This window comes from Xiphophorus maculatus, chromosome 15, assembly GCF_002775205.1.
Source record: "Xiphophorus maculatus strain JP 163 A chromosome 15, X_maculatus-5.0-male, whole genome shotgun sequence".
Taxonomy (NCBI): domain Eukaryota; kingdom Metazoa; phylum Chordata; class Actinopteri; order Cyprinodontiformes; family Poeciliidae; genus Xiphophorus; species Xiphophorus maculatus.
Genome location: NC_036457.1, coordinates 16,269,559 through 16,292,643, shown reverse-complemented (window position 1 = coordinate 16,292,643; position 23,085 = coordinate 16,269,559). Strand labels below are relative to the sequence as shown.

Sequence of the window (23,085 nt, the reverse complement as noted above, 5' to 3'; positions counted from 1 at the left end):
AGAACAAAAGCTGCCAAAAGCACCTTCACTGAAGCCTTCAACCACCTTTATGTTTTCCTTCTGTTTTCCTTACAGTTGAACTATAGCATAAATGTAATGGGTGAAAAAAATGTTAACCAATTATTTACGATGGTGTTATTTCTTTTAATATTAAAAGCTTGGCAATTGAACGTCTCTTTGAACATGGACTATTTTTGAGCAAGCGTCTGCCAAATTAAAAACAAAGAGTACGCATAGTTTTTTCCCCCCCATTTTTAATATCAGATATTTTATTACTCAGTCAGGTTAACAACCAGTGTTTCAAAAAAAAAAAAAAAAAAATCATACCCAAAGTCTTCCATAAAAAAAACAAAAACATTCACAAAGACTTTCTTATAGATCAACTTTATACATAATAAAGAATACCACTGACGTGACATCCCACACAGTAGAGATCAGTAGCGTTTCTGTACGAGCTGAATAAACGTCTTATTGCTTGAGTTCTACCAGAAATATAAAGTGCAACTAAAAAAATATATATATTTTTTTGAAGTGTAAAAAATGAGAAGTCATTATTGTAGCAGTTAATGGTTTGGTACGATTTCCCCTCCTAAGGCTTTATTCAGTTTTTATTCTCTTCTGCATGACACTAACAAACAAGTTCATGTACAACGTAATCGAGTCAGTAAGGCGTTTAAAAAAAAAATAGAACATCTTAGTCACATTTATAGACAATATCATTTTAGAAAGTTGACTGCGGTAGTTTAAGCACAGACTTCATACATTCAGCAGGTCAGGTAATGCTCTTTGAATTTGACTTTTCTCTACAGCCACAATAGCAGCAGCAGCAGCATTAGGTACCTTTCCAGGGCCCCTTTTTTTTTTTTTTTTTTAAACAGGCACATGTGGTGAGGCCTGCATGTCATGTCGACGCCAATAAACAGTAAAGGAGGTAAAAATGTCAGGTTTGAGCACGCTGCTACGACAGAGAGCTGTGTTGTACCAAATGGAAAGAGTCCAACTTTACCCTATAGAGACTATACCAGATCGAGATCTGGTTCCAGCTCCTTTTCCATGTCTATCCACGAGCGTTTCTTTTCGCTGGGGAAGTCCTTTCCCAGAGAGCCACGCGTTTGCGGTCGGGAAGTGAACCCCTCCCCTTGCGAGTTTGGTGAACTGGATCTTTTGAGAGACGCGATGGTGAATTTAACCGGGGAGTCGTCGTCGGAGTCTTGACTTCTTCCTCGCTTCACAGCAGCACCTCGTCCCTGTGCCGTTTTCTTTCCCGGAGGCCTTCCTCTGCCTCGTTTGCCCTTCATCTTTTCCACAGTAACGTCTCCTTGCTTCAGTTCAGCTAGCCTGTGCATATAAGAGTCACTCCTATTGGTCTGTGCCAACTTGGTTTCGGTAGCATCTGTAGTCAGATGGGACACCTGGCTCTTCGAAAGCCGGCTTTTGTCGAGGTTGGAATCTTGCTCGGGGTTGGCAGGAGGAGGATGACGGATCTGACCTACCGGCTTCAAACATATGTGACCCGATGAGGTTCTAACCAAGATTGGAACGGGCCTTCCTTGGTTCGCCTCACTGGCTTGTAGGTCGAGTGAAGGTAACGCGATCGCTCTGTTGAGGAAGGCCAGATCAGCGAGGGGGCTCGCTGAGCCTGAACTCTTTGGATCAGAATCTGACGGCTGGTCAGAATCAGAGATGGCTTTCTCTAAACTCTTGGAAGGGTCCACCAGAGACTGCTCTGCATTGGCTGAAGAGCTGGCCTCGTCTCCTTCCCCCTTCTTCTTGGAGTCCATGAACATCACTGTGTAGTAACCTTGTCCAACTGGGAGAAGATGCAATAAGATTTATGAAACTGACAGTACAAGTACATTTAATAAATTACATTACCATCTATAGTTAAAATTAGCTTTTGTAAATTCTAACTTGCTGCTAATAGAATCTCAAGATTCAGTCTCATCAGAAAATCTGAATAGTACACAAGCATTGTACAGAAGTACACCTATTCTGTTGTGTGTTTACTTAAGTAAGTCACACTAATCATGGGATCCACCTGTCCAATCTATGGCATGATGATCTGATTAATGATAGGCCAGTGGTGGTAACTGAGCACATGGCGCTGGCAAATAAGAAGGAGGCTACTCACTTGTGTTAGCTTTGACTAACAAGTCTACGTTGGCCACCCTTTGGGTTGCATTCTTACTCTGCTGGTCATTAGCATGAATAGGCTAGCATTAGCATTCAATATGTTGGCCTTATCTAGCATCAAATGGTTATTCTGGTTTTTTAAATTAAGTGGAAGCTAATTGTCAACAGCACATGAGCTTTTCGACAACATGCTAAAGCCACAGCGCCATTTAGTGGCCTGGCATGACAACTACAACGGATTCAAGGCGTCTTTTGGTTCCGTCTAAATGTAGAACTTTTCCCAAATAGTCAGCTTCCAGACAGACGTCTGATGTAAAGGTACCCTGATGCTACAGCTCAACCAGGCTTACCAAATCAGATCAACAGCAGTCAGCTTTTGCTTGAATTTCTGCATCAGATCTGAGGTGATTCTTTAAAGCCCTGCTGTGGTGTTAACTAAACTCAGATTGATTTCATAGCAACCTTCAACTGAATTTTGTTATTTTATTAGCAGCAAAAGCAACAGTCATCAAAATAAACATAAATAAACAAACAAGCCATATTTATTTGTGTTTATATGTGAAGAGTTTCATTTTGTTGAAAAACTGAAATAAAATAACTTTCGTAATATTCTAATTAAAATAGAGGCAGACATATTATTAGAGTATGAGTATAAAAATGTTGCTGTTAGCTTACGTGGTTTCAGGGAGGAGGGAAGTATGAGTCTGCCGGTTTTGGAGCGAATCAGAGGAAGAGAAAGCGGCCTTGAAGGGACGACTATGGTTGTTCTTTTAGCTCCTGAGGTTCCAGGCTTGGTGGACGCTCCCTCAACGGCCATTTTGTCCTGGAGCTGTGAGTCGTTTGCTACAGAAGTGGGTAATCCAGATCCGTTCTGATCTGGATTTTCAGACGCTTTCTGGTTGTCCTCTGACTTCGAAGCCGGTTGATCCGAAGCTCCGGGTTCTTTCCGCTGAGCCTCCGTCTTCAGCGCCGCTTTGACAAACTGTCGTGGCACGACGATGGACACTTTAGTCGGAACGTCTTGCTTGAATTTGTTATTGACAGACTGCTCCAGAGCCTTCACCGGCTTTTTAGAAGGACGGAACAGAGACATCAGCTTTTGTAAATTTTTTTTTGCCGCCTCAGACAGGTGGGCTTGACCCGGGGGGCTCGGGTCGGGCTTCGGCTGTGAAGAGGGCTGGGGGTCAGAAGAAGGGGCGGTGGCTTGAAGAAGAGCAGCCTTGCTCTGCAGGAGTTGGGAAAAGAAAGGCTTCCATTTCATGTTCTTCTCACGCTGCTTCTGCCGCTCAAAGATCTCCTTTAGCTTGCTCTCAATCAGGCTCTCAGGCTTCCCTGAACACCAGAAAGTTAGTTACTGACGAACCGACAAATACCTACACATGTACTCAGATCATCAAACACAATGTATTTACCGGCCAGCACAGACAGCTTCTTCAAATAGACAGACTGAGCTTGAAGCAGCCTCGTTTTCTCCGCTTGAAAATATCTGGATGTTTTGCCCAGATTTTCAATTTCTTTTGCAGCCTAGAAACGGCAAAAAGAAAATGAAGGATGAAGATATAGATATTGACGATCTTTCCAAGAGTAGGTGTAACAAGCAAAAATCCTTGTAATAGTAAATAATTTCTTTATATTTATTACATATTCCATAGGGTGGGCTTTAAATGGGGGATATTACGTATTTTCCAGGCATACAGTGACATTTTATAGCACAATCAAGTAATTTTGTTGCCTTCAGTTGTTATAAAAATGATGTATATATCAAACAAGGCTTGAAAGAAATGTGACATTTTGACACCTTGAAATTGTTTTTAAAGTGAAAAACATTATGTAAAATTGTCTTTATAGAGCTTTATGTTATGTTGTTCCCTCATCAAAAACATACCTGATTTTTTCATGTATGTTTGAGAAATCCTTGAATCTCCCATGGCAACCATTCAGGGATGCATAAACGCTTGCTCTCACAAAGCTCCACCTCAGAGCGGCAGTGTCCAGCCGAGTTTCCACCCCACAGTTTCCCCATTTCGGCTCCTCCAGACTAGCGGCAGCAGCAATTAGCAAACATCTGGTAGAACCGAGAGTCTGCTGAACTACTTCTCAGTCCAACGCTTGTAAGAATGATTGTTACTGGCCCAAAGGGTAGCATAGTTGTAATGACGTGTTGAAAGCGACGTGTGGGGAAGAGAAGGATGCTTCTTAAAGAGACGGAGGACAAATTTCAAGGCAATTTTGGGACTGAAATCCTAAGGCACTCCCAAATAGCTGCCACTGGAGATTCAAGGATTCTTAAACCTGCAAGAATGAATCAAACCTACAACTACTGGCCACTGAAGGCATCATTTTAGGACAAATGCCTGCAAAACTCAAGTGTCCACCTGGACTGCTGGATGACTACTCACCATATTAAGAACCTGATGCCTGGAAGATCTGGAATCCAGTTTGAGGAGACTCTGCAGTCTGTCGAACAGAACTCGCTGTTCACAGCGCCTCAGCTTCTCCAGCGCCGAGTGGTTCTTGCGCATCCTCGGCCTTTTGTTTTCAGAATCGGTGTTATACTTTAAAATCTGACAAAGGAGATAATAAATGCACGTAAGACAATGGATATGCTTTATTTTCAGAGGAAATGTAAATGTTCTCAGAATATTTGCTATCTGATAAGATAGCTAAGGGTTAGTTAGCAGTATATAGCCTTTACCAGTTCGTTGAGATCTTTTACTTCTCCACATTCATCTGCAGAATCCCTGAAGACAAACACAGATCAGCCCGATTAGACTTTTATCAGTATTTCAAACTTCAATGAGAAAACGTCCAAACCTATTACATTGCTTGTTGTGATATCGCAAAAGCATCTTTCCTCATTTTAGAAATGACTTCTCCTTGTTTCCCTTCAACAGTTTCAATGTCCACCATCTCCTCCTGAAGAAACAGATTTCACAGCTTTTACATCAACGATACCAAATATTAAACATTTACTGCGAGAAACAAAAGGGCTTACGTCTTCTTGGCATTCATCAGAGTCTGAGAAGTCGGAGCTCAATTCTTCTGAGGACAAGCCATGGAGCGATCCCTGCTGATTCTCCAGGTCGTCCTCCTCATCGTTCCCACCCGACGACATCTTCTTCCTCTCAGAGGAGGAGTCAGTCTCTGGCACGTTGCTGCTCAGTAAGGTCCTGACTTTGCTGAAGGTGTCAAAACCGACCCACTCCTTCGCTAAGTGGCTCAGGTTAGATACTTTGTTCTCTGCTGGAGCGCTTCTGGTGACATCGGGGGGCTTCGCTTGCCCTCCGGCCTTATCAGCTCCAGGTTTCAGGAGCTGGATGAGGGTGAAGCCCCCCGGCAGGGAAACGCCCGCGGGGCTCTGGCCTCCGCCGCCGTGGGTGGACGGAGGGCAGATTCTGAAGGAGTACGTCCCGCTCTTAGCCAGGAAGCTGGGGCTTTTCAGCGACGGGGAGACGGTGAGGGAGACGGGCGAGGACGTGGAGCTGCTGTGGATGTTCTGCTGGATTGGGCCAAACGACTGGACAGGCTGGGACTTCTGAGAACCCTGCGCCGTGGAGCCATTACTCAAAGAGTGCGGTTTGTGTGAATCAGCTGAGGAAGCAAAGAATATGGAGCAGCAGTTAGGAAAATAACCACCAGATAATTTACAACACAGGTGTCAAACTCCAGACCCGCAGTAGCTTTTTATGTCGCCCTCTAGAGACTGGATGGCAAATTACGTCAATCAGTCCCTACAGTTTTTTTTTTGCAATTTGTTGAAGTATTCACGTAAAAATCAACAGTTACCCACAGTTTTTTGATAAATAAATAAATAAAGTAAGGCTAAGGCAGCGGTTTGAAATGTAAAAAGTACTGCCACCTAATGGTGGGAGTTAGTCACTTAAACCAAATATTTTTGAAAATCTTTGCAGAAAATTTGCAATAAAATAAAATTAAAAGAAAAATGCATAATTGTAATTTTATTTTATTGCAAATTTTCTGCAAAAATTTTCAAAAATATTGGGTTTAAGTGACTGCTAACTCCCACCAGTAGGTGGCAGTACTTTTTACATTTCAAACCGCTGCCCTAGCCTTACTTTATTTCAAGTTAGTCCATGATCGATATGGCGAGCCTCAAAAAGTCACATTAAAATTTGGCAAAATTGCAAATAATTCTTAATCAGAACAAAATCCATAATTTTGACAACAAAACCCCCCAAAAAACATTTGTAAAGATGTTCAATATTTTTTATTTAAGAAGTACTCATCAAATAGCTATTTATTAATCTTTTAAACGGTTTGTTAATGAGCTTCATCGCTACATTCTGGCAGCAGCGGCCCTTGGGAACGTTCATAATATTGATATGTGGTCCAATAGGAAAATGAGTTGGACACCCCTGACTCACAAGACGCAAGAAAAAAAAAAAGGTAACTGAAACATGACAGTGCTGCCCGACAGCAGCCTGATGCTTTCTGAGCTGCTGACTTCCTGTACGCTCATCACAGTAAAGTGCTTGAGTTGGGACCGATCTCACCTTTGGGCTGCTGTGTTGTCTTCTGATCCACGACCGGCGGAACAAATGTCTTTGTGGCTTTTACATGAAGCGGTTCTGGTGTGGAGCTGAAGATCTCTGATTGTTTCACCTGAGAGATTTTATTGGCCCACAGTCGGCCCGTGACATGAGCTGCAAGACGATTGGCTGGATGCAGAGACCCTATGTTGCCGAGCGACAGCATGGCCCGATTGTAGTATTTATCATTTACCTGAAAACAAACAAAAAAACAACAGATTGACATATTTAAATAATCTATCCATCAGGGAGGGTTGCAATAATCCATGGCATCAAATATATTAAGCTGTTACTATGCAGAAATTAATAATACTTCCACAAATAACCTAACAAATTCATTACCTACAACAAACAGTTAATCCAATTTACTTGTACAGTTTAAACCATCTCATTACATCCACCTAGAAAAGTCACAGGCAGACTAACCATTACTCATATTTGGATCAGTCAGGATTACCAGAAAATTATTTCTTTTAAAATTCCCAGATTAATACGAGAGATTTTATTTTTTACAATTTCTTGTAAAATAAGACTTTCATTACAGCTAAAGGTTAAATGGAAGAACATAGGTGGGTGTGTTTTAAAGCATCATGACAAAATTCTAATCAATCATTTAAATCCAAGGAAATGTACACACATCTATAAATATAAATTTACATGAATTTAATTCTGAAAAATTCTAAAATGAAACAATTATTCCTCACAACTTTTTCCAGCTGTATTTTACAGTCTCTGTTACATTTTAAATAAAGGGTTTGATAAGGTGAATATTTAGGTTATTATACGCTAAAAAATTCTAAATAAACTAATAGATGTATAAAAATACATCCCTTGTGAAAATAAACGTTTCACACATTAAAAACTGGGTTTTTTTCTAAAAATAAAAGTAAATAGGATATGAATTGGAAATGTCCATGTTTAATTATTAGAAAATGGCCAACATTACTAATATTGTGTCTTATTCTCACTCAACATTGACAGTTAGCTCAGACGTTTAGTCCTGTGTTTCTCAGTTTGACTAAACAAGGTTAAAGAGGTATCTTTACATAAAAAGAGGATGATGGGGAAATAACACACAACCAAAACACAGCATCCATTGTAAGCATACCTGGATGAGTCCGGATGGTTTGTGGCCTGACTGTTTTCTCCGGGCCCTCAGCCTCCCAGCCCGGGACTCCCCAAACTGATTCCCAGGGTCCTTTGCTACCTCTTCCTCAGCCTCTCCATCACACTTCTCTTCCTCCTCGCTTTCTTCCTCACAGTCACTCACTTTTTCCGGTTTACTGATCTTCATCTAAAAGCATTTGGATTAAAAAAACAAACAAATAAATAAACCAACTATCTTTTTAGCCTTTAGCCAATAAAACATCCATAGAAATAACAGTAAAACGCTCGGCGTGCTTTTCCTTTTGACGGAACGCCGCAACACAAGCCCACCCTGTAGGTGATGATGGTGCCGCTGGGTTTCCTCAAGGTGACTCTGGTCAAAGGGTTGACGCGGTAGGGCCCGATGTAGAAACGCCGGTGGAGCCGGTTCTGGTTCATGCGGTCGCACAAACCCTCCAGCACCATTTTGCTGTCGTTCTTCCACAGACACATGGACTGGATCTGGATCTGCTGCTTCACTTTCGCTGCAACAGGCCTTGCATCCAAATCTGCTGCATAAACACAGAAATATGCATCGACTTGTACGTTTAATATCTCAAATATAACAATGGGTGGTGAAATACTAAGTCACAGAGCAGTCTTTAAGGGTCGAAGTATTAATTTAATTTCTTTACCTGGCTTTTGATGGATCACGTCAGTGGCATTCTCCTGTTTCAGGGCGGGTTTATCGACGTTCTGCGCTGGTTTGTCCCGTTGATCAAGAAGTGCGGCGCTCAGGGTGACGACCGGAGGCGGCAGGCTGTTGTACGCCCTGACACGTGCGCACGTCAACTTGCTCTCCAGATACCTATAAACGGGATCCTTGTCCTCTTCACGCATCTGAAATCATAATTATTTTAATTTCCTTTTTCTATTACTACTAAATATATGAATAATAATTGGTGAAACTCAATCGGATTCAAGAGAAGAAGAAAAACCACATTATTTTACCGGAGGTGCCGGGCAAAATGTCCAGGTTTTGATTAACTTCACTGGGGTGGGGGGCGGAGCCACTTTGGGAGTGTAAAGCGGCTCTACATCCTCGTCGTAAATGTTGCGGTTCCACAGTTTGGCAGCAGCGGGGCCAAAGCGATTCTGGGCCGGTTGTTCTGTGTCCATCCGAGCTGGAATACGAGGAACAAAAGAAAAAAAGAATTAAATTAACTTTTACTAAATCGGAATTATGAGCAGGAAGAGAATCAAAAATAGGTTGTAAATATATGTAGGAAGGAGAAATTTGATGTTTTTATATAAAAGCGTTAACTTTAGAAACTGTTTTGCTGAAGATTTTATACAACTTGACCTAAAGTACATAAAGATTTTTTTAGAAACTAAAATATTGAAAACTGATCAATCTGTGTGTAATTTATTCTCAGTATTAATCCAGATGTTCAGAGGTGTGTTAAAAGACCAAGAGTGAACAAAAATCCTCATGAAAGGAACAGAGCAGGCAGGCAGAATAACAAAGAAAAGGTTCAGATGGAAGCATTTTCTAGAGTTAGAATGCCCTAGTCAAAGTCCAGAGCTGAATGCTAATAAAAAAAAATCTGTGGCACAGCTTTGAAAGTCATGCTTAGACACTTTGTATCCCATCTGACTATTTTCCAAGAAAGGAAAAATATTTTCGTCACTAGAGATGTAGCGCTAGCAGAGAAAAGGTCTCCGACAGTACGCCAAGTATTCACAGTTTTTTCAGCTTTTAACTTTATGTTTTCTTTGGTTTTTTTACTCTTCACAGAAGCTACACCCGGTCTGGCATTCTGTTTACATTTGACACCCGAGCTACGTCTGAAACGATAAAAACAATGGAACCTTCTTCCACTTCCCAATTTTGCACCAGTTTGTGTTTGTGCATCCCACTAACATTGAAACATGTTAAAGTTTGTGGTTGTGATGTGACACGATGTGAAAATGTTTAAGGAGTATCCTATTACTCTGACCTTCAGAACAACAATAAATAAAAACCCTGCAGTAATCAGACCGGGTTTGATTTAACATCTGGAGGATCTTACGTCTGAGGCAGCCGCAGGTAAACATGCACTCAGGCTGTCTGCAGTGGTCAGGGTGTGTGTTCAGCTGCTTCACACTGTCACACACACAGCCCAGTCTGCAGAAGTCCTGACCACACTTTGGTCCTACGGAGTCGTCTCGAAACGGGAGCTCACTGGGCATTCTCTGATTGAAAGAGAGAGCAAGAGAGAGAGAGGCAGTAAGAAGAGGCTCTTCTATTCCAGAAGTCGGGCCTGGCAGCCATCTTTGTTACCTCTTTGCTCATGATGACAGACAGAGCCGTCGAGAGTCTTTCTGGAGTCAGATGTGTTCTGCTCAGGCCCTGGTTAAACGCTGCGTCTTCCATCTGCAGCAGCCTGAGCTGGATCTTTGTGAAGCCTGCAGCTCTGTGGGTCGGACCCTGGCTCTGGCCGAATCCCGTTCCAGCTCTCTGATTAGCTGCTGACTGGCTGGACGGCAGCCAGAGGCAGAGAGAGACGCGACAAGTTACGGCCATTCACTTTCTAACATGTTCCACTTGTACAGTAAGAACAAAGTTTGACGTAAAATAAACATCTGAAGTGAAAAAACAAAATAATAATTAAAACGCCAATTGCTGGAAAAATATGAGAAAAGCTTGCTAAAGTAAGCGCCAACAAAACACTGGACTCTATTAAGTTAAGAAGTAAAAAGGTAGAAGCTGAAATGTGAAATTTGTCTTTTTGTTAGAGAGAAAAGGTGAAAGTAGCCATTAACCAGCTGATTGGCAGTGTGCAGCTAAGAGTTACGCTAGCCAAGACTTAATCTGAGCCTTTCACCAGCAGCTCATGAAATTAACTTTGAAATGCAAACGTATGTTTGTTTGAAATTTTAAGTTTTGAACCCACAAGTTTTTACAGCCTTGATATCGTTAAAAAATTAATACTAAATGTACCAATTAACGACCTGAACAACAGAAAAGGAATCGAGATGTAAAAAACAGTTAGGATTCTTTTCAGTCTAAATTTAACGTCGATTTCTGATTTTGATTATTTCATAAACTGACATATTTAAATAATTTGAACTATGGTAGAAATATGGTAGAGAGCTTCGTTGCCGCAGCAGGTTGATTATTAAAGCAAACTGAAATATAAACTGTCCTTTTCTTTACCCTGTATGTTTTTATTTATGGTAGATATTAAACAAGTCTGAGTTCACAGACATAATTTATCCCCTATAGGACATAGAAACAAGCAAGACAGTAGAGAAACCTCACCACAACCAATTGAGCTACACTCTCAAGACACACCAAGTGGAACAAATGTGACAAAATATCGAGCATTTGGCAAAGACAAATGCCTCCTTCCTACCTTGGTGAGTAGTCGTCAGCGTAAGCAGCCCCAGCAGCAGCAGCATCTGGATCCGAGGCCCGGCCCGCGGCTTCAGAAGTGGTCGGAGACGTCCGAGCCGAGAACGGCGAGGATTTACGAGAGAGAGGGCACGGCCTCCTGGGCCCGCCTGAGACTCTGGAGGCAGCGTTCCGATGCCTGAGCGCACTGTCCAGGGTCTTGACGTAGCTGGAGCCCCTGGCGGGCAGCTGGTAGGCCACCGCGTCCTCTGGGTGGGTGGAGAACGCGGCAGCGCGCTCGCTGATTTGCTGTGCTTCGTTCTCCAAGTACTCGTCCAACATGTTGCTGCAGAAAGCAGACATGTTCTTTTGTAATCCTTCAGGAAGGAAGAAAAAAAAACACTAATTTATTTAGGAAGAATAATGAATCAGACACAAACACATTAAGCTGCTGGTTTCAGTTCAGTTAATCTTTTGGTAATTAGACTGACTATGCTAATCCCACTGCTTGATAAAAGAAACCCCCGAAGCTGCAAGAGAAACAAGCCTAACCTTCGCTGTTAGCAGCAGATGTTTCTTGGCTTCTTGCAAACTTGTTTCTCCAGCCTTTTATTTTTGTCACATCCCTTGTTTTTCCTGTTCTGGAGATAAAGGGCAATTCCTCATCTGCGAAAGACAAAACGCCGAGTTACAACTCCGAGCAATCTTTGGCCCTTCAGACATGATGCAAAAAAAAAAAATAAAAAATAAGTGGCTCCATTAATCCCCTTAAATCAGAGGCATCAGTTGCTAAAGACACCCTGAACATGTTTTAAAGCTGATTTTTATGGTAAAACTAATTAGGAGATTAAGTGTTCTGTTAATTGGTTGAGGGGGTGACAATAGGATGGAGGTTACTGAATCAGCAGGAAACAGTGAGGCATTAAGCTGGCTTTCTCCCCGTTTAATACAAAATTATGTAGGGGAGAAAAAAAAGCCTGTGAAATCTGAGATCCTCCAACATAATTAGACAACTTTAGCAATAGTTTGAAATACAGCTATATTAAAAAAAAGAATAAAAACTGGAGATGATTTTTGTTTTTTTTCCCTCCAAAACGAACAAAAATCTGACATTCGTGGTTAGAATTTTGTGGTTTAAACAATATACAGGTTTAGCTCATCAAGAACAAATGCCACTCTCCATTTTTAATGAGTTTAAGTGTCAGACAGTTTGCTTGGTTTGTGCTCCTGACAGTTGAAGTGAGAGTGAACACTGTGGTCAGGCCCAAAAAGTCACTTGGGACCTTCAGGTAGACAATTGTAGCAGGTTGTCAGCCTGGGAAAGGAGTAAAAGAAAACTCAAAAGAACTGAAAATCAGACGTTCTACTACATGGAAAATGGTAAATAACTAAGAGACATTTAGCACTAATGCCAACATGATCCAGTTAGGCTGTACAAGGAGGTTCACCATAGAGGGCATGATGCTGAGAAAAAAAAAAAAAAGTCTCAAAATCTAAAATATCATCAGCAAGTCCTTGCATCTGATGCGATAATGTTGAAACCTTTGTCAGAAGACAAGGGCTACTGGGGAGAAAAAAGAAATCTTTGGACAAACACGTCTAAACCAAAGGCAGCATCACACCAACTGTGAAGCATGGCGGTGGAAGTGTGATGGTCTGGGGATGCTTTGCTGCAGCCGGATCAGGTCAGCTCAGAACCCGCCGTGAACTCTCCTGTCCAGTTTTGAGCATTTGTAGTATAAACAAAAATTGACGCACAGGTGGACCGCCGAACATCAAAATAACCCAAAACATGCAAACAGTAAATCTACAGAGGACTGGCTGAAGAGCTACAGCGCTTAACTTTACATGAGTAAAATGAGGTGTTTAATGTGAGGAAGACTCTCCAAGAGGCCTTTCAGTGGAAGAAGTGCAAAGAGTCTGAAACACAGAGTTCCTTTAAGTCAAACACTCACCTGTTTAGGGTCCCTTTGATTTCCACTAACTGGAACACTGGCTGACATATTTTATTTACATTTGCTTGATGGTGACATTTTAGAAAATATAATGTTTATTGCTCGTTTCATAATTGGTTACTGTATTATGTTTTTATGATGTCGAGCACTTTGAACTACCCATTTGCCGAAACGTGCCATACAAATAAACTTGACTTAAACTGGTGATTATTTTTACAGCATTAACATATCGAGGTACAATTTAAAACCACCCAGGAATGTACATCATTAAACGATTTAAGGTTCGGAAGCAGCCGACATGCTGCTGCAGGTGCGTGATGGTGTGTGTGTGGAGATACTGCTCCTTTGAGACAGACCTCGCAGGCTTTAATTATTACAGATCTACGGATTATTACAAATTTCCTCCGAGATGGGAGTAGTTGTAGTTCAGTTTGAGAGTAAATGAAACAGTCCGTCTTATTTATGTCTTCATATCACAGCACGTAGCCCCGACCGGAGCCCCATTTTCTCCCGTCTCTCTCCAAAAGCATGAAAACACAGAAGTCTGTGTCAGCAGAATGCATTTAAAGTTTATTACTGTTACACTTTTCTATAAGATTTGGAATGACTACCTAAGTTGTAGCTCTGCGACTGAAAAACAAATCTTTTTTCTTTTTCTCCCCCAACTGGATCTTTCATCTCCCTCACACACACACCCAGAGCATCTGTGCAGCTAATTTGAAATCAATTCTAGGTACCTCTTTCCAGAGAGCCACTAGAATCACAATGAAACCATATTAATTCAATATCCGTCTTTTTTTATAGTTTTAACTGAATACTGGCCCCTTCTTTTTGGGCCGAGATGTGTGTCCACAGACAGTAGAAAACTCCCTCCACGTCGGATGTAATATACGTACAACTGCCAGGCTGTGGAAACCAATTTGAAAAAGTACAAAACTGACAGTCAGGCTGAAAATAAAAGCCATCAGGAAAAAGGTATTTTTACGTTATTTGTGTTTCCTGCAAGAACTAGAGAGGACACACAGCTTATAGGGAGATTTTGTCTGTAACATCTATGCAGTTTTCGGCGAGGCATAAATTTATTCGTCAAGTACTCTCAACGTTTCATTTTCATTCTATACAGTCTCTTTTGTTGCCCATGTTGTGCAGAGATTATCAGCCCAATTTCTGAACTGGACGCACAAAGCAGATTGCATCGTGTACCAATGGAAAAAGGTTGCACTTGAGATCAAAAAAGGAAAATGTATATATATATATACACATTTGTGCTTTTTTGTACATAACTCATTGATTTTGAGTGTTGCGTGACACAGCACCGGATAGCTGAACTTGATGGCGTTCTTGTAGCTTAGCTACATCGTTATCACTACAGAAAGAAAGTAAAGGAACCTAGGATAAAACTAGTTCACATCATCTGCAATCTTGTTATTTTCAATCCCTGCCAAATTAATTTTCACACGGACCTCATCAGCTTCTAGTGGACAAAGTTTATTTCAGGTCATCATTGTGCCAAAAACAGCGTTGGTCTTTGAGAATCTGACATTTGCTTTAGCTGTAATTTACATGATATCCAAATATAGGTTGACATTTAAGGTCAGTTTCTTCTTTTAGGAGACACAAATTTAAAAGGGCAAACTGTTATTCACACACACATTTCAGGTTATATTCTGTGTGGACGAAAAATCTGCTACCTTCAATGAAGTAATTATTATTCCTATTTGTGAATCGTTGTCAAATCCCCATTCATAAATCCATTCAGCCTTGAGCACGGCTATTCGTCAGTCAGTCTACGACCAAAACCTGCCAAAGCTGTCGAGTTTTGCTTTATGGATTAAATAAAGACAGATGAAGTTCTCCTTTTTATCTGAAAAACTCCAAGATTCAGGGCAAGGAAAGAAAATGTTAAACTTTAGGAGACAATTTAAGCAGTCTATCGAATAAACTTAAAAATTTCAAACTGTAGTCAAGTTATAGTTTTGTCCAATGTGTTGTAATGTTAGCAGATCTGGAGATATGGTAGGTTTTCTTTTACTTTAAGCAGCGACTGGCCTTATACACATTCTTACATTTAAAATGACTCTAATCAAATTTGGAGCTTTAGCTTAAATAACAATAAACCAGAATCTGTGCTAAAATAGCACAGATTCCTTCATCTGTCTAACTTACCAGCAGGCGATAAAGCTGGTGTGCTGGTTTGGCCTTTCAGGCTTGAAGGAAGCGGTGGCAGACAAACACCCAGATACTTCAAGTCGACAGCCTTGGTTGGGTCTAAGGAACTCAACTTCAAGCCCACTGGATGCAGATTAAGAGATTCAGCTGGTGAATAAATTCACATAGCCTTACTTTAGCCTCAGCTACCTGCTTGTTTAGGCGTTTAGATGAACTCACCCTCCTGCAGCACCGGATGGATGACCTGTCTGTGTCTGAAAGCGCTCAGGTCATCCAAGAGGAGAGACTCCAACCGAGCCGTTTTCTCCCCCTCCGTCTCTGGGTTCTCCTCCACAGAAACGGCACAAAAGTCTCCTACATCAACATTAATAAAATTATAGAACATACAGCTGAAGTGTAAACAACATGCATTTACACAAGCAATTCAGACATTTCTTGCATAGGTAAATGAACAAAAGCTTGCTCAATTCCTTACCCGCCTCCACCGGCTCTGCTGTGGTAATGGTGGGTTCTGACGATGAGGCGTTTGATAACTTGTATTTGACGTGAACCTCAAGAGCTTCCTGCCAAATAAAACAAGAAATAATTAAGCCTTCGGGAGAATAATCTTAACAACCCAACAACCTAATCTTGTGTTGTGGCAAAGACTGCCATCTCCACTCTTTTGAAACATGCGCCTTATTAGCAGTTTTACCTTCGATGTGAAAGACACAAACAGCAGGCCTTCTATGTCGTCCATTTCCGGCTGCATGGCGAAAGTCAATGACGGGCTGTGGGCCGGTTTGGGAGCCGTAGCCGCCCTTCTCCAAGTCCTTGCATAGTACATCGTCCAACGACTCCTGATCTTCTTCCTTCTCCTCTTGCGAAACCCAATCGATCGTACCGGGGTTCCCATTGAGGAGCTGGACTTACTGGGTCTTGCTTTAGGCGGCCTCCTCAAGACTGAGTTTGCCTTCAGAAGAACAATGGCCGCGTCGTCTTTCTTCGGTTGAACAGCAGGCTGGTTCTGGAGGAGAACAATCTCACCCAGTGCATGTTTGCCCCGGATGCAGGGCACATATGCATCACCAACGCCGGCTGGGTGGGACATTATAGGCTTCAGCACCAGTCTAGTCTCTTGTGCATTTGCAGATGAAGAGGAGGGATCCTGACTCTTTGTGCTACACAAATAAAAGAATGATTATTAACACCAATAAAAAAAAGTACATAAAATGATCTGAATTGTGCGTACAAAGGGTTGGCTGCAGGGTTGACGACACCTGCAGAGCATGATGGGAAACTATTGATGAACACTGACTACATCCACATACAATTACATGTTATGAAACTGTTTGAATAGGTTTAAAAATATTTCACTACCACTGGGTTTTTTTTAATTAATTTGTTATTTTCCATTAGTTGTACCCACTGCAAACCATCCAGTGCTTTCAACATTAAACTCCCAATTAAAAGATCACCATTAAGTCTAAAACTGCCAACAGTTTCAAGTTTTTGGTATATATGTGATCAAATATTTTAAGTCTTTAACAGCGTGCAGCACTCAGGTGTCCCTGGTTTTGTCGGTACGTTCCAGACTGTAGTTATAATTAATAAAAGTCAGCTTTGGTTAACTAATCTTTCAGTTAACTAAGCAGGTGGAATAACTATTGTAAGACTTTCTATTTCACAGCAATTAGTTTCAGCATTAGGTTGTTGTTAGTGAAAACGTTCGCATGTTCTTCAGAGAAAGAATAAGCTGCCGTATTTTGAGGTACAACTTGTGCGATTGCTATAGTTACATCGGAATATATAATAACACGGCCGTCCGACACGATTTCAATATATTGTAGCGACGCACTGATCAGGCCAGTATTTTAACATTTAAAATCCAAAGACTACCACAAAGTTAAAAGCAAAAGATGTCCTGCAGGTTGTTTGATAGAAGCTGCGATTTTGGATCCAACTATAGCAAAATTAAACGTAAAATTAAATAAAAGAAGGACTATCCACATTTAGGAATCAAATTGCATTATTCGATTTGTACTACACTCAAAAATGTATGAAAATAAGTTTACAAAATTAAACAAGTAATAGTGGGTGAAACGCTCTTCAGTCAAACTTGGGTTTTACAAGAACAGTGAAAATCGTTATCATAACCCCCCCCCCCATTCAGTAGATCACATACTGTATGTCCAAAACTGTCACTATTTTTTCTTAAACATTTTATTAAACTTAGGGGTTAGGGCTCACCCTAACTTCTTCTTCTCATTATTATTTTTTTGTTTGCTTTTTGTTCTTTTTACCCCTCCAGGGGGTCTTTTGTGGGCTCTAGTGTCCCTTATATGAAAGCAAGCTGACAGGAAAGTGGGAAAGAAACGGGGTAAGATATGCGGGAAATATCGCCGGGTCCGGGAGTCGAACCGCCGACGGCCGCGTCGAGGACTCAAGGCCTCCAAACATGGGTCGCGCTAACCACTACGCCACCACGGCACGCTCCTTCTTCTCATCATTAATGGATTGAGAAAAACTTCGTAGGTGTATTGTGTCACTTTAAAATGTAGTTATGTTTCTGTGTCCTCAGAATAAACCATAAGCAAAACAGATAATGAAGATACACACAAGTCATACTAAGTTCAAAATAAACACAAAATTACAAGCACAAAAAAAACTGTATGTAATTGACTCCTATTCTTTTGAGTTGAAATATAATTGTCACTTCTCTTTCACTTACACAAACATGTAGGCTGTTTTTTCTTCTAAACATTTTCAGTAGTCTAAAATGTTTCATTCAATAACCAAGAGAAATATCAGTGCCGAACAGGAGAAGCCTTGCCCACTCACCTCAGATCCATCACCTCCTCCTGTTGCTCAGCGGGTTCAGCAGGTTTCAGTAGCTTGGTTCGGGTCTCTGGACTCACAGCAGGTGGGTGGATTCTGTTAAGGCGGGAGTTGTTCCCGTCCTCCCTGAAGCCCTTGGCAAAAGGGTTATGATTGATCTTCAGCTGCGTGATCCGAAAGTTCTGGTAAGTCGTCACCGCCATGAATTCCGTTTGCGGGAACGTAAAGGTGATGCTCTCGGGTCCCATGACGACGGGTTTGTCGGCTGTAGGCGCCTCCCCATCCAGAACCGGAATGATGTGAAGCCTAGGAATGTAACGATGCATGGAGTGCAGGATCATGTGACCCTCTTGATCTTGGAAACAATTCGTCAGCTTGAGTTTATAGAAAGACACCAAGCAGCTCATCCAGTCTGAGCCCAGGCAGGGTGAGTAGTGGTGGGGAAAGGCTCGGATCAGGCCCTGAGACTGGTGCTCCGTCGGCCCATTGGCCTCCCATCTGGACGTGTTCCACCGATACCTGAATGGGCTTGACGGAACGATGGACAGGACGAGGCTGTACATCCGATCAGGGTCCAGACCGGCCAGGCGGTAGCGGCAATAGGGGAACATGCGGCGACCCTGCTTAGTGAGGATCATCTCGGTTCCACACTCGCAGAACTGCTTCCATATGCTGTTGTTCTCCAACGTGACAGAAACGCCCTCAAAGGTGAGCACAACGGGGAAATCTCCTTCTGGGTTTTGACAGCCAAACGCGGAAGGCGGCAACGTGGGAACCCAAGGTGGAGGATCAGAAATGGAAAGCAGATTTGCTCCTGGGCTTTTTAGAGAGTCTGGTGCAGACGCTATCTGCGAGGTAGCAGGGCTTTGGTCGAAAGTCTGTTCAAGTATTGGAGGGGGTGTAACAGCAGGATTAGCTGGGGTTGCTTCAGCAGGTGAAGAAAGAGCCGAACTACATTCATTGCTTGCCACGGAGATGGCTTTGCCCTCCGTTGTGGTGTCAGTGGCGAAACTGGGCTTTGCAGTGGTTAAACGAGAGGGAGGTGACGTAGGGACGGAAGCAGGGGGGTTTGTGAGCGGAGCATCGATCAATTTGCCCTCCTCTTCCTCCAATTCATGGTTGACCTCCATGGCTGCGAGTTCAGAGTCCGACGCAGGCATCACCAACGGCTTTGATTGTCACACTGCATCTGGCTCCTAAAACAAAAAACAAGGATGGCACAGGAATATTACAGCTTTGTTCAGAGGTTCTCCATACGTGACAGAAAACACACCCCTTGATAGTTTACCTAATTTATCAGGTGACAACAATAAATTTCAATGTGTTTTATTGGGATTTTAGTTAACAGACCAGGAGTAAAAGATGGTTTCCGAAGTTTTTAAAACAAAGAGAAACCAGTAAAGTGTGGCGTACATTCGTCTTCGGTTCCTGATTATATGGGATCGCACCATTATGTGAAAACAGAGACAGGGACAGTCAGGTGAAGAATCTGTCTGTCACCTCAGTTAGAAGACAGTGATGAGGAGAGTGTCACAAAAACCCTAAATATGGCCGGCATCTGTAAACGAAGCAGCATCTGGCTGCAGTTTAAATATTGGGAATAGCAAAGTAGAAGCCAAAGTATGGTGACTGAGTTTGTTTCCATTCAATACATTTGTTCATTTGTTTCTGTGTTAAACAGAAATTTAAATTTTGAATAAAATATTACACTAAAGTCACAATGCTTGTTTTCATAACAACACAAACACATAAAATTAAGCAGGGATAAGGCTTCTAATAAAAAAATCTAAATGCAAAAGGACTTATTGACAAAATAAACATTCATATTTGCCAAGTTAAACTGAAATATGATGCTACAGATAATAAATTAGGGGCCGATTCTCTGAAAAGAGTTGAATTTCCCACCACTGACTGATAACAATAAAAAGCACAATAATTGTCTTTATATAGTGCCAATGAGTCCAAAATTGGAACTTTTTGATTTACATGAAAAATGCATCACCCTGAACACACCATCCTCACTGTCAAACATAGTGACAGCAGCATCATGCTGTGGGGATGCTTTCGTCAGCAGGAAATAAGAGGATTCATTCTGCAACAAGGTTATCAACAATAAACATTCATCCTGAGCAACTGTGGACTTGCTAGTACGGCCAACCCCAAGCCCAAAAGAACATTAAAACCCTGTGCCAAGCCATGAAGACTATTGTCCCAAGATGCTCTCCATCCGATCTGACTGGCATTGATCCATTTCAAATTGAAGAACATTTTAGTTTCTCAGAGTACAAAGCCTTTAGAGAGAAACCGTTTTAAGATTGGCTGCTATAATTGCAGCAAAAGCTGGTTCGACAAAGCATTGACATGCTTTGGATATGTTTTCTCGTGGCAAAATGCAGGAAAGCTCAATTGCAACAAATAAATTGCAAGGCACTGAAACTACCACAAGAAACCCTAAGCAACCCTACCATGATAAGCCACTGTTAACGACAAGGTGGGTAATGACAAAGCAGGAAGTAGATAGGGTTGACATCCCATCCAAAAATGAAGCACAACACTGGAGATGCTGTGCTCCCACAAGAAAAATATTCAAACTGCAGTCTGCAATTTTTTAATACTTATTCATATCAGCAAAGCCATTACAAGAGACTAGTTCACACCATCGGAAAATACTGTACGGCGACAAAAGTTAAAACTATGGGTTCCTCTGGGACCAGCCAGAGTTGGCTAGTTCCATCTACCATTTCATTTGTGAAATCCGTATTTGTAAGACATCTAACATATAGTAAATGAACTTAACATAGCTCGAATGCTTCGCTTAATCCATTTGGCCACAAGTTTCTTCATTTCCACTTACAATATTTAAATTAAAAACACCCGGGTGTGAAATAAGTACTTTAAGTGTACAGTGACAACTTCCTTTTTACATTCCGAAAATTTCAGACTTTAAAATAGACAACAAAAAGTATTTCATTTGGCCGACCAATCGGCTGGTTGATGTCACCCTGCTAAGTCCTTAGCTGAAACGCGGGCCTGATTTTATTCCGTAAAGAAAGAAAGAAAAAGAAAACGTCCTCCAAACGGTCTCCTTAATAAAATCACCTTCGTGAATGGCAGTCATGAAGCCAGAAAGGTGACCTGCTCTTGTTGTTATCACACCAGCAGGCAAATGCTCCACAATAAAAGGTGTTAATAAAGGCAAAGACAGGATTACACAGGTTACTACCATCTTGGTTACGACATTTACTCACAAATTGTATTGGCGTTAGTATTTTTCCGTCCAAAAAAAAAAACAGAAGAAGAAGTCGGGCTTTTAATATCAGCAGTTTAAACAACAGCGCTTTCTTTCTCACACGCTGCAGCAGGGAGGAAGGCCGCCCGCTCCGCTGCTCACAGAGTTGGAAAAGTTGCACGTTTCGTCAAAAAAAAAAAAAAAAAAAACCCTCACCTCCCAGCGCGGCCCCGAAACCTCGTGTCAAAACAAGGCGCCGTGCAACAATGACCTCTGCGGCGAAACCCCCAACTGTTGCGCGTCGTCTTGGCCGCCAAGACGAGCCTCGGTAAATTCCTCGAACATAAACACAAGCTGGCAAATGGAGGCCGAAAGCCACGCCGCCGCCGCTGTGCTCGCATCGACCGACCCGTGCACGCCGCTGCGAGCCAAACGCGCATGCACGGCGTGGATCACCCCCCCACCCGCCCTCCAATGGCGCGTGATTCCCGACCCGCCAGAGCGAGGAAAGCGGGAGTCCAGCAACATCCACGAGCTCATTATGGTTGATCTTACTATTTCCCCTTTTCTCTCACCTCGCGCTCCCCCGGGTACGTGCAACTCTGTACAAGTTGCGTTGATTGCTTCCCGGGTTTTACTGTAAAAAGGCGTGACACTTCGCCTCTCTTCCTGTGGGTTTCCTTTACTTCTTCAACCTTTTCGATCTCATCTCCATTCTCACCCTCTGTGAGTCACACACACACACACACACTCCTCACTGCCCCACTCACTCACACACATATCCGTGCTCCGGGGCTATGACGTCGCACTTTCAGCAAAGCGGTAGCGCTCCAGTAGCCAATGGGCAATCTTCTCCCGTTGGACAACTCCGCTGGTCCCTTCGTCCTAGCGTGGTGGAAATACCTCTAAAAACAAGACAAACGTGTTTTATAAAGTAATTCTAAGCAAAGGGGTAAACGTTCGCAAGCTATCTTAAATAGTGAACTGCCACAAAGAGTCAGCGTTTGATACCACATTTAAATTGGAAGCATTAAGCCTAAACAAGATGCCGTCAAAGCTGATTGGCCTAGGGGATTTATTAAGATGGCGGCGCGCGGATGCAGCACAAATAAATAACAATAATTAAATAAAAAAAACAAAACATTACCTCATTTATTTATTTAAAAAAATATCAAATTCTCTTTCTGTTCGGTTGATTTTAAAGAAGAATAAAATATATTATAAAACCTGACTTTCTTAAAAGAAACCCGTCAGCCACCCAGAGTAACACCGAATTATCCTTGCATAGGCCTACGTAATTTTGACATATTTTATGCTAACACACTCCATACAAAATAATCCCACTATTTAACGCTGTTCTTTGCGTTGGAGGCGTGAAATTAGGCAAATTTATTTGAATGCAATATCCATAAATAAAATAAAACACACAAAAAATAAGCTTCCTTCTAGTCGTGTTGACATGGAAGATTTCCTCCAGTCAGCTATAGTTTGGCAAACAGAATAGGCTGTCTAGAGCTTACATGAGCTCAACCAGCTTTAGTTTTCCGCGTGGAAGTGTTTGTTACCTTCTTGCTACACATGTTAAGTTATAGAAGGTTTTTGGGCTTCGACCAATGACCTTGTTCAGACGAGTTCTGTTTCTGTGCCGTCTTATCACACAGGAAGTCACATAAATATTCTCCAAAAGTTGAAGGTGTTCTATTAAGACAATGTTTAGAAAAGGAAAAGGCTACATCTAAAAGTAACCATCAAACAGCACAGAAAATAATT

The 23,085-nt window shown here is 41.9% G+C and overlaps 1 protein-coding gene across 4 annotated transcripts; it reads right to left on the bottom strand.

Moving 5' to 3' along the window:
- Positions 1 to 236: 236 nt before the first annotated feature.
- LOC111611420 (MAX gene-associated protein-like) lies at positions 237 to 22,094 on the bottom strand. Of its 4 annotated transcripts, none has more exons than XM_023348177.1 (22): positions 21,891 to 22,094; positions 18,090 to 19,282; positions 15,964 to 16,429; positions 15,745 to 15,832; positions 15,489 to 15,623; positions 15,267 to 15,392; positions 11,698 to 11,811; positions 11,168 to 11,522; positions 10,093 to 10,288; positions 9,842 to 10,004; positions 8,781 to 8,953; positions 8,465 to 8,669; positions 8,121 to 8,341; positions 7,792 to 7,977; positions 6,648 to 6,876; positions 5,129 to 5,724; positions 4,955 to 5,049; positions 4,829 to 4,874; positions 4,533 to 4,697; positions 3,546 to 3,657; positions 2,809 to 3,465; positions 237 to 1,810 (listed from the first exon to the last, which is right to left on the bottom strand). In XM_023348177.1, the coding sequence occupies exons 2-22, from the start codon at positions 19,244 to 19,246 to the stop codon at positions 1,017 to 1,019; spliced, it is 6,279 nt and encodes a 2,092-aa protein (XP_023203945.1). In that variant the 5' UTR covers positions 19,247 to 19,282; positions 21,891 to 22,094; the 3' UTR covers positions 237 to 1,016. The 4 variants fall into 4 exon arrangements, with proteins under 4 accessions (XP_023203945.1, XP_023203948.1, XP_023203946.1 ...); XM_023348180.1 differs by having other exon boundaries at positions 8,121 to 8,338; XM_023348178.1 differs by lacking the exon at positions 21,891 to 22,094 and adding an exon at positions 21,532 to 21,723.
- Between the last annotated feature and the right edge of the window lie 991 nt (positions 22,095 to 23,085).

What these genes read in the sequence shown, in the direction of transcription:
- LOC111611420 (XM_023348177.1), bottom strand. Translation starts at nt 19,246, where the DNA reads ATGCCTGCGTCGGACTCTGAACTCGCAGCCATGGAGGTCAACCATGAA. An exon ending in ACCAGCTTTATCGCCTGCTG is followed by an intron (nt 11,812 to 15,266) that starts GTAAGTTAGACA and finishes TGTCTTTCGCAG; the next exon opens with ATGAGGAATTGCCCTTTATC. An exon ending in TAAAAGATCTCAACGAACTG is followed by an intron (nt 4,698 to 4,828) that starts GTAAAGGCTATA and finishes CTCCTTTGTCAG; the next exon opens with ATTTTAAAGTATAACACCGA.